At 37.3% G+C, this 12,016-nt stretch overlaps 1 protein-coding gene across 1 annotated transcript in view; it reads left to right on the forward strand.

Moving 5' to 3' along the window:
- The first annotated feature begins 3,757 nt into the window (after positions 1 to 3,757).
- The window catches only part of SLC41A2 (solute carrier family 41 member 2), a 51,170-nt gene continuing 42,911 nt past the window's right edge, over positions 3,758 to 12,016 (forward strand). Inside the window, exons 1-2 of the mRNA XM_009646058.2 lie at positions 3,758 to 4,312; positions 7,023 to 7,130. Coding sequence (XP_009644353.1) covers positions 3,758 to 4,312; positions 7,023 to 7,130 — 663 coding nt within the window. The remainder of the gene's footprint in view (positions 4,313 to 7,022; positions 7,131 to 12,016) is intronic.

Consider the following 12,016-nt stretch of genomic DNA (forward strand, 5'->3'; position numbering starts at 1 on the left):
ATAATACACAGTAATTGTTATGTGCTATAAAATGTATGAAGGAAAAGAAGACATTATTAAAAGGAGGTACTTAGGAAACAATAAAAAGTGGAAATTATTATATTCATAGTCTGGGCATAGCTCATTATTTTGCTTGTAGGGACAAAGACAAGCTGTCCTTTCATTTCATATATAACGTGCCAGGTAGGATAAATTTGAGGCTGCTTTCTGGCTTCTCAAAGGATCTTTGTCTTTCTGTTTTCCTTTTTTTAGTACTTCACCTTTCTCTGTAACCTCCTGATTATATGAAAAGAAACTGGATTCACCTATCTCCTCTTCCTACAGAAACTGGGGATGGGATTTCTGAGATTTTTACTTCCTTTTCCTCCTATAAGCTACTTGAGTAGAGCTTGCTTCTTTAGCTGGCTATATCTTTTCTAGACAACACAGTAAAATTGTCATTGTTCTTGTCAGTGATAAAGCTTCTTAGGGAGTTCTCATCCCTGAGATCATACTGTTCCGTAGATGGTTTGCTGCATTTTATAGGTACAAAAAAAAAAAAAAATCCCTAAAGGTGCAGCAATATTAGCATCCTGTACCTCAGGGTAAAATTATTGCATCAGATGACATTTGGAAAATCATCTTTGTTGGAACAGGTTTTTAGAAAGGAATAGTTACATTCAGAAGGCTTCATAGTTATCTCCTCTCTGTATGCTTTGAGGAAGTAATTACTCTTCACTGTATAGTATATTTCTCAGTTTGTCTTCTTAAATTCTCATAGAATCATTTGGTTGGAAAAGACCTTTAAGATCATTGAGTCCAACTGTCCACTACTAAACCATGTCTCTGAGCACCTCATCTGCTCGTCTTTTAAACACCTCCAGGGATGGGGACTCGACTGCTTCCCTGGGTAGCCTGTTCCAGTGCCCGGTGACCACTTCAGTGAAGAAATTTTTCCTAATATCTAATCTAAACCTCCCCTGGTGCAACTTGAGGCCATTTCCTCTTGTCCTATCGCTTGTTACTTGGGAAAAGAGACCAACACCCACCTTGCTACAACCTCTGCAAGCTTAATAAGTATCATGCCACTTCCCATTGTCATAAATCAGTTGGCAACCTTCAGCACCCTGGGCTATCCCCTTCCTGAAATTTTAATTTTTCTCAACTTCCATAACTTCTCTCTGTTATTCCTCTTAATCTTTCTATAAAGCTCTTTGCTGTTATCATCAAAGTTGATAATAGTTAGCTTGCTAGTTTAATGACACATCTGCTTCTGCTTGTCTTTTGTTATGCGCCATTTCTTTTATTCTACTTAGATAATGCCACCTTTGGAGCAGGAAGAAACAAAATTGCCTATTCTTGTTCTGTCTTTTTGTAGCATTTAACAGAGCACCATTTTGGCCTGTGGTTAGAGCTCCTCTGGGATAGCAGCAAAAGTCGATTTGTTACTCCTAATTAAAGTGTGTGGAAACCAGAATTGAGGCCGGGGAGTTTTTACGCATTTATACTAAAAGGTTCAACGTAGAACAATCCGCTACAGAGTGGCAAAAGATATTGCAGGGATCTTGGTTACTTAAATTCCTCTGTTGGTCTTGTGGGAAAAAGATTGCTTTTTGTTGCCGAACTTGACTTCTTTCTGAATCAAGCGATAAACTCCATTGTCAGTTTTTACACATTCATTTCGTGGTCAGAGCTCCCTTGGATAAAGCCACTGATAGCGGGAAAATCTTTGTGTTGTGTCTGAGCCGTTTCTTCACTCACAAAACCAAAATGAGTAATTCTATAACCAGCAGGACTTCTAAAGTGGACTTTCTGTGGCTGTAGATGAGTGAATTATCCTAACTAATGTTTCAAGATGCCTTACAGCAAGGGCGCAAATTTGGATCTCTTATAAGGCTGTTAGTTACTAAAAGCTTTGACATCTCTACTCTCTGTCAAATCTATCTGAAATTGCTCCAGAAATATTGGGCGACTTAAAAACATTGGAATGGAGGGAGGGGAAGTATAGAGATCATAACATAAATGGTATGATCTTAGGAGCCTTGTTTTCTTAGGAAAAGTAGGTTAAAAATCCTCTAACCCTAAACTATTTGTATTTCCTGCAGTCTATATAAATACATTTTCCCAGCTTTGTATAGATACAGTGTCTTGAGCTTGTGGAATTGTGTTATCCAACATCATGCTGGTGGGGTCTGTCTGACCTTTGTTTCTTCGTTTATGCCAATCATTTACCTGTATTCATGGAGTCTAGTAATAAATACCAAAGTCAACAAAGCTTCAAGTCAAATGAAAACTGTTGTTCTTTCAGCGAATTACAGTAACTATTATCACAACATGAAAACTAAAGAAGAGGAAGGTAAAGTGGCTTCTGATGGAGGCAATGTCAAATGACTTAAGGCTGCCAATATATAATTGTTTAATTTTCTACCATAATGGAAATTTCAAAGTAGAAATAAATGGACATTAAATCACATTAAACATAAAAGATATATTGTATTTTCATGATTTGCAGAAAGCAAACCAAACTGACCACATCAAGTGTTAATATTGATCAAATAATTTCATTTTAGTGGTTACTAGGCATCAGAATAACCTGTCTTTCAGGAAATAGCCACATATTAAAAAGCAGATTTTTAATATCTTTATTTTATTTATCCTAACCTCTAGCATTTTTTTCTAATTTTAATTAAATTTTAATATGCTGTATTTATGAATATAGTACTTCAGGTTTATTTTTAAATTAGACTAATTTAAACTATTTTAGACTAATTGGTCTGAATTTCATTACTGTCTCCTTTCCTTGATATTGTAGTATTTTATGAAAAAATGTCCAGTTCTATTATGTATATAGTGGGTCTCTGTATTTAACATAATTGTATGCTTGCTTCAGAGAAAATTCAGTTACTGTGATTTTAAATTAGCATGCTTTTGAGTTGTATATATCAATATTGGTTTGCCATCTTTTTATGGGAACGGAGGGCAGGGACTGTCAACACATAAGGCCTTTGCCACCCAGAATATTGCTTTGAGCTTATCACCTCTGATAGCATTTTGAAAGTTAGGGGTTTTTTTCCTTATGTTTTCCATGCTCCTTGCCATTAGCATAGAGTGGGAGGAACAACAGTGGCCCTGCAGTGCACCATGTGGGTTCCATTTGTCCATACCCTTGCACCTTGCAGAAATATGTTTTTCTGGGGACCTACTGTTTTCAAGGCCACTGGAAGCCTAGGGCTACACACAGTATCTGCCTGAAGACTTTGACTTCCTGGGCTTCCAAAGCCTGAAGGGTTTGATTTCCTGGGCTTTAAAAAGGCAAAAGCTCACCAATTAATTTACAGTACACATTGCTGTCTCTCTCTTTCACTGGAAAGTACACTGGTTTGTGAAACTTCCTCACCCACCAACTTTCCCATTTTACCTTCTAATTTCTTTCAACTTAGGCAGTGGAATGTTGGAGGAGATTGGCATTTCTACAAACACTTGCTTTGGAAAGATACAGGGTGATCTGAAAATTTAAGCCAGCATCTTATGTCTTATGTGGAGTTAAAATATTTTAAAGCTTGAATATATACTTCTTAATTTTTTGCAGATCCAGTCTTGCTTATGGAATTGTTGGAGATCTGAGACCAATGAAAAAACATTTTTGCATGCAAAAAAGGATCATTTTGGTTTATCTGTTTTAAAATCATCAAGTGTGGCACTTCATGACTCATCTACAAGATCTCTTCACTGACATCTGAAGAACAAAGTGCTTTTCAACCTATACTTCTGTAGCACTATGACTAACTGTAAAGGCAGATCTACCATCTCCAAAACAAATAGCAAAGTTCATGACAGAGAAGGTTTTGTAAACTGGACCATAAATCTTAACACGATTCAGTCTGATAAATTTTTGAGACTGCTTTTGAGTATGGTTCCTGTTGTTTACCAAATAAATCAGGATGAAAGGCATAAAAAAGTGAATGGTGTCTGGCAAGATGGATTACAACAGGCAGGACACAATTTTAATGTTAGGTCTGAACAACACACAGAGTACCATCACTTCTCAGAACCAAGTTTTCATGGTAGTAATGGACACAGCCCATCTAGCTGTAGCCCTAAATATGATGATTTTACCAGTTATAATTACTGTGATGGAATGGACACTTCAGAAACAGATGCGATGTTGCAGGAAGACAACCTATCTACTGAAAGTAATGAAGATATCATTGTGGAAGGGAGTAGAAAACAACCCAAAGAATCAAGTAGTGTTATGGCATTGCAAATACTCGTACCATTTTTGCTGGCAGGATTTGGAACAGTTTCTGCTGGCATGGTATTGGATATTGTACAGGTTAGTATTTGCTTTGGAAGATTTTTTTTTTTTTTAACCAAGTAGTCTGTGGGGTTTATAATTCTAACATGTGATATTGTAGATGTTTACAATATTGAGGAGTAATTAAGTCTGTGTATGGTTCTGCTACTATGAGCTCCTTTTCCCAAACCTCATCTTAAACTGTTCCAATGTTTAATTTGGATTTATCTGGGTCTTGGTAAGTGTTGTTGCTTAGCCACAGTAAGCTGGTGAATAAAATGGTTATCTTCTGCTTTAACTAAGGATATAAAAATAGTAATGATGCAGAATTCTGTTGACACTAGTAAATGTATATGTAGTCAAGTGGCATTTGTAATTAACCATGATACCACAATACATAGGAATATAAGAAGATTAGAAGAATTTATTGCATTATCTCACCTCCTTGTATGCTTCAAGTCTACACAATTTCTGAAACACTGTGTAGATTTGGTCCATGATACTGCGTATGGTATATGAAAATGTGCATTACCTTCATATGTTATATGAAATTCATATGAAGTGAATGAGAGCTTTTTTGAGTATTCAGGTGTATGGAAGTGACTTTTTTATATAACATTAGGTATACTGAACACTTGGAATTACAAACATGAGTGGTGTGAACAGGGCCACAAAGTCATGTCCACCTTGAAATATAATTGTAATAGGTCCAGAGAAGCCAGATTATCTTGAACCTGGTTGCAGATTTAACTGATGATAGTAATTTAGGGTTAAGATAAAATAGAATTTGTTCTGAATTCTAAGATTTAAGTTTAATATTTTTAAAACCTGTTCTGGAGTGTTGTGTCACTAAGACCCTACTGATACAGAACGTTTTTAGGACTGGTTTCTAGCTTAACACAGCTGTAGATGTCAGCAGCATTTCAATGGAGTTAAAAGTAACAGTTGCATATGAAATAATTCTTTGTACAGTGATATTTGAAGAAAATTCTGGAGAAAGTAACAGTTAAGAAAGGTTTATTTGACTAGCCTATTTTCTTGCCTTCTCTTTGTATTTTGAAGGCTATATTTATTTTTATTTGCTACCTAATTTCTGCTTTTTGAAAACCAGAAATTTCTTATAAATACAACCCCATGGGTTTTCTCTTCCTGTATGAGTAGATTCACAAAAAAATATTCAAAAATATTAAATAACCACAGTATTCAAACTGAAAGACAGTAGAAAAATTAATCTGTTTTTTATTTTGTTTTGTTTTGTTTCATTCAGCTTTAGGGTTTTCGTTAGCTACACTTAAAGAGTTTACAAATGTAGAGTAAGAGGGGACCATCTTTGTCACTCAGAATCTTGAGAGAGTAAAGGAAGCTTGGACTTCAATCAATTGCAATGAAAAGACACTTTTATACATCAAGAAAAAGGAAAACAAAAATTGACCTGCAAACTTTACTGCTTCCTTGCACTATTTTACCTCAGTTTTGTGCATTGTTCATTTACATCTTACCAATTTATTCTTTGTACAGATGCTTTGTTTATATTCCATTAATATATAATTTACTTCATGATACAGCATAATGATCAGCCAAAAGAGGCAGTTGTGCCTACTGCCACTACTGGCTTCCAACCCAATGTTTCACCTTGCCTTCCTTCCCTTAAGGGAATGTAAGTATTTGTGTAGCTGGTTTTTGAGCTGGATTGAGATATATATTCATTTTTCCTTCTCTATTATGTCTGATCTTTATTGGTTTCCCAGTCCAGCTCACCATGTGTGAGAGAGGTGTGATACAAAGGCAAAAATAAATAGCTAGTGTTAGTACTACCTTTTTTCACCTTAAACTAATCATTAAAGTGTCATGTCAGCAGGATATTGAAATGTGACAGAACATGTTTTGAAAATGAAAATTTGAAGACAACAAAGCATTCTAAGCTTGTTTTTTTCACAAACCATTTAATGGTTATTCTTTCCCAGTAGTAAATACTTACATAACTTCACGTAGGAAATTCCCAGATCTTGTTTACATTTCATAATTGAATAATTTAAAAAATTAAATTAATAATTTAAATAATTGCAAAGCCCTGAATACAAAGACAATTTACAGTTTTGTTAGTTTAGTTCAGTTAAAGTTGATGATTACAAATTAAATACATGGATTGACAGACATAAGTAGCACAGTATTTCTGTGCTGAGAAGTCAGCACATGCAAAATAATATGGGAGAGTTTGTCTTTCTTTGCTTTATAAAATCTGGGTTTTGGAAAACTGTACACTTCTAAATTTCGCACTTAGAAATATAAGAATTAAGAGAAGCATTTTTCACTTACAGGCTCTGTCCACTTGACAACAAATTCCTTTCTGTTTTTATCTGAGGTTTCTACACAGCTGGAAGGGAAATGATGAAAATATTATTGTAAATTTAGAGCAGAATTCAAGAGCAGTCATAGCACCTGGTACTATTTTAAAGTCATTAAAACCCCCTTTTCAGATTAATAACTTTTTTTTTTAACTAGGTTTGTTTTAAAGCCAAGTTTTGTACGTCTTGCTTTTGGTACTCTCATCTTTGAAGTAGTAATATGCAGTCATAAATCTATTTTATCTAGGTAGATAACAGTTCTGGCTTTAGACTTTTAGGTCCAATACAAAAATAGTGATTTTTTTAGAGGCTTAAGTTATGAGTTGCAGAATTTTTTGAATACTTTGCAGCTGATCTAAAGAGAATTTTTCAATTATTTTTTTCCCACTATATCCTTTAAATAGCACTGGGATGTGTTCAAGAATGTTACTGAAGTTTTTATCTTGGTTCCTGCACTTCTTGGTCTGAAAGGAAATTTGGAAATGACTTTGGCATCCCGGCTGTCAACTGCTGTGAGTAACTTTCTCTTCCCCTTCCCTCTTCAGATCCATGTTGTAAATATTTCAAAAGGAAAACAAATCTTTGGAACACAAATGTTTTATGTTTATGGCTTAATCTGGCTGTTACAGGGGCTCTTTAAATCTGTTATTAAATCAGCAAAGTTAAAAAGGAGACCCTCTTCTAATCTCCACACATCAAAATTTTACTTCTTTGGTCTCTTTTGTGTCATCATTCAGAAAAGATAAAGTAGATATTTGAGATTTACATCTGTATTCTGTAACATGGACAGATCTCTTTGGCCTTGATGGAGTTTGAATAGGCTAACAGAATGTATATATTTTGAACACATTTTTCTAAAGACCATTTGTGTGGCACCAAAATGAAGCATTGCTCCCATTGCTACTCCAGACCTTTGTTGATCAAACGGTAAGAAACTCTTTTGTAGCTTTCTGGCTAAATAATTTTATTCCCTTTTTTTGTTGTTGTGGTGGACTCTTTTGGGTGTGCTTATTTTTTTATGTGTGTCAACACTGTAGCACAGCATAACTAGGCTTTCTCTATGTCTTCTTTGTTATGTATTTGTCATACTTCTTTTCTACAACTCAGGAGATGTTCCATCCCTTCATTTTTTTAGCCTAAGCAAGCCAGATTACCTTACCATATATCTTTACTCTGTGTGTGGGTAACTATCATGAACAGAATGTTCAAATAATGTGGCTAAACTATTTCTGGTATCTGAACTGGGTATCTGTATGACACTGCCTCATGCAGTGTTTCTCCTTTGTAAGATAATTTTTGCATTCTCCAGCAAGGCCCCCTCAGTATGGCCTTGTATGATAGCACTTCCTTATTTCCCTTGAAAATTGCTCTTGAAACTTCCTAAGTTTGTATGTTCTTATTTTCCTAGCAGCATCAGATTTAGACTTTACAGTCACTTTGTCATCAGTGACTGTGCCCTGATATTTCTCCTTTTGTGTTATTTCCAGCTGTCACTCCCATCTTCTGGCAGAAATATTATTAGTCCATAACTGCATGACCTTGCATTTATACTGTTGAATTTAATCATTTTCGTTGCTGTAATCCTCAAGGTCATCCAGTTTTTGTATGATATTACAATGTTTTGTATTGGCAAGGTCTCGCACCTTTCTGTCATTAATAAATTTCATTGCCATTTTATATTGAGTTATTGCCCAAATGCACACCGTGATAGACATAACCTTAGCAGTCATATGAAGGTTTGCTTGTGTCATGCCCATTATAGAAATTGATTACTTTTGCCCCATATCCATTCTTTCATACATAAGAATTTACATGTTTTGTTGTGTTTTTGTCAATGGCAGCCTTAGCTATTCAGTCTTGTTTTCTGGTTGATTTTAATGCTCCTACTTTTCTGAGTATTCTTAATGTTTCTTAACAATATTTTGTGTTTAAACCTCACTGCCTTTACTGTCAGGCATGAATATTTTTGACTTTTACCTTACTTTTTTTTTGTGTTGACCTGTTGCTTAATTTATTCCTGACTGGTACAGTTCATGGCCTGAGGACTGAAAGTGCTTGTATTTCATAGTGGAAAATACTCCAAGCCCAAGATCTATCAGTACACAGAATCACAGAGTGGCAAGGGTTGGAAGGGACATCTGGAGATCACCTAGTCCAAACCCCTGCTAAAGCAAGTTCACCTAGAGCAGGTCACACAGGACATCATCCAGGCGGGTTTTGAATGTCTCCAGAGAAGGAGACTCCACAACCACCCTGGACAGCCTGTTCCAGTGCTCTGTCACCCTCAAAGTAAAGAAGTTTTTCCTCACGTTCAACCGGATCCTCTTATGTTTCAGTTTGTGCCCATTGCCCCTTGTCCTGTCGCTGGTCACCACTGAGAAGAGTCTGGCTCCGTCCTCATGACATTCACCCTTAAGATATTTGTATGTGTTGATGAGGTCCCCTCTCAGTCTTCTCTTCTTCAGGCTAAACAAGTCCAGCTCTCTCAGGCTTTCCTCACAGGAGAGATGCTCCAGTCCCCTAATCATCTTTGTTGCCCTCCTCTGGACTCTCTCTAGTAGTTCCTCATCCTTCTTGAACCAGGGAGCCCAGAACTGGACGCAGTACTCCAGGTGGGGTCTATGCCAGGGCAGAGTAGAGGGGGACGATAACCTACCTCGACCTGCTGGCCATACTCCTCTTAATGCGCCTCAGGATGCCATTGGCTTTCTTGGCAACAAGGGCACACTGCTTGCTCATGTTCAGTTTGTCATCCACTAGGACTCCCAGGTCCCTCTGGGCAGAGCTGCTTTCCAGCAGGTTGCCCCCCAGCCTGTACCTTACTGAAGGCTTAAAAAAAGAGGGTCAGAATCAGCTCCACCACTTCTGCTTCAGTTAATGGGATCTTTAATTCTTTGTCTCAGTTGAGCTTATGACCTTTGCCAGATCATGACTCCAGAACTTCTTCTCTGGCCCAATCAGTGGCTGATTTCCCCATCCTCACCAATGCCATCTCATTCGTGAACCTCGCGGCTCTCAGGGGACATTAGGAAGAGGGTCACGCAGACCCTTTTTCTGCACTGGAAATACTGACCTCAGTTCGTATTATCTGTCAACTGTTACCAAAGTCAAGGAGTTGATCCCCCTCACACACACACACACACACAGATAAAGCATATTGGAGTTTCCACAACACTGGCTGCACATTCAGTGGTTAACTGAAGTTGGCATCATGAGGTTCAGGCCACTCCCCTCAGCCCAAAATGACATTCTTAAGAGTTTCACAGTAGCTGTATGATAACATGATCTGTAGATGTCTTGAACATGATTTTTCAGAGCCAGTTTGGCCATTTGAAGTCCAAGCTCCTACCAAGACTCAAACAGCCCATTTTGAGAGGCCTTATTTTGAGGAGTGTTACCAGTGCCTTTTACCACTGTCATTAAGCCTCTCCAGGACATAAATCAGCATGCCATGAATGCCATGTGTGTCTGTCTTGGCCAAATTAGGGTAGCCAGCTCTGTTCATGTCCTTCCACCACGAAGGTTAATTAACTGGCTGAGAAGAAGTCAGTGAAGTATACATTTCTTCAGACAGTGTTTTGTGGCATGTGAGATTTTCAGTTTTTTTGGCATTGCCTGATGTCATGGTCACAGCACCACAGCTATTTCTCAGCTTTGTATTAACAGACTTGTGGGGTTTTTTTTCTGTTGTTTGTTTTTCTGATGCCTGTGATTTCCTTGTATGACCGGTTTTCTTCAAGAATCATGATGGACCCTGGACTAAGTTACACAGGTGATTGAAATACTTTCCAGAACTTCCTTAATCATATTGTATGTTCATTTGACATCCTTTACGGGGAGCAAATAGAGGCTTGTCACAGTTCAGTGAACATTCTCTCTTTTGCCAGTGGTGGCTCTAATTTGTTCCAGCTGGTGAAGAGCTTGTCAGTTGTAGAGAGTGTGTGTGTAAATGCGCATGTGCGCAACACAGTGGAGGTTTAAAATAAAAACAGTATAGATCATTCATTATCAGGATAATGCTAGCAAGATTATATTTAGGTTTTATATGTGAAAAAAAACACCATAAAATATGGCTTTTATCTTGCAAAGAACCTTCCAACATTCTCTTATGTGCCTTTTCCCCTGCTCAACATCGCTTGTAATGTGCATAGCTCTGTGAGCTGGTGGATAGCCAGCTGCATCCCACAGAGTGCTACTGCAAAGGCAAACAAATACATAAGAACTCAGTGATGATTCTAATTGTTAGTTAAAAAAACCAGAAACAAACAAAAATTTATAGAGGTATGTTATATGTTACATGTAACTTCTTACAGGTGACAGGTTGGCCTTAGTTGTCAGATATTAATTTAAACTCCAGGATGGTTGCCTTGATTGCTCTGCTTCCCCCAAGTTTTAAAAGCAGGTGCTGTGTCATATAGAATCATTCCTTGCTGGAGAGTTTAATCAAAAAGCTTACTACTGGACCTGTAATTTACATGCCAGCTCTCCCAGGCCTCTGTGAAAGACATTACTCTGACCTTTGTACTCTTCACATTGATTTCATTGTCCCCCTACTCTCTTTAGCCATCCAATCTTTGGTCCTGTCTTCTTCATCTTAGGTAAAAACTGAAGGAGTTTATTAATTCAGGGCATATCTACACAGTTATTTGGAGGCAGTTGTATGATTAATCTTCCCTTCTCTGACCTAAATTTGTACTAGCTGGCTCCCTACCAGATACTGTCTTTACAGTAAATGCAAGACTGTGCCCTGTGAATAGCTTTACCTTTGAGGAAGGTATTTCTAACATGAGTTCAGCCCTGGAGCAAGTTCATACCTTTCTTGCTCCATTAGCTTATAATTGCATCTGAATTTGTGGACATGTTTACGCTGATGGGGCTGTAAACTAATTATCTTTACTCCATTGTAATTATGTAGTCAGCCAAAAAGTAAGGTCTTGTTAACAAGTTTCTGTTATCCATAATACATCTGGTTTCAAGTTTTGCCTGATCACCTTTGTTCTTTTAAAAATGGTCACTCACAATTTCCCATCCACTTTAGAATCAGTCATTTCACTAAATCTGTCTCACGGCTGTGTTTTTAATCTACCTCAGGACATAGCTTGTACTTCTCCGTGATGTTAGTGTTAATGTAAACTGCTCTCCCTCCTCCCACTGCTGTGCTGGCATAACTGTGTGAGGTGTACTTAGGTCAACCTCCCCATTCAAGCACAGTATATATATTGTGTGTTTTGTATTCTTCAGCTTTGTTCTGTAGTTTGAGTCATTCTCATTGTCTTGGTTCACACTGTTGCCTTTTCTCCCCATTCCTTTTTTTTAAGAGGAAGTAAAAACCCTAAGAGCATTTGTGCATGGTTACATGGTTGCATGTGATGGCTCAGATCGTTTTATAGAAGATAAC

Source organism: Egretta garzetta, unplaced genomic scaffold, assembly GCF_000687185.1.
Source record: "Egretta garzetta isolate BGI_Z169 unplaced genomic scaffold, ASM68718v1 scaffold159, whole genome shotgun sequence".
Taxonomy (NCBI): Eukaryota; Metazoa; Chordata; class Aves; order Pelecaniformes; family Ardeidae; genus Egretta; species Egretta garzetta.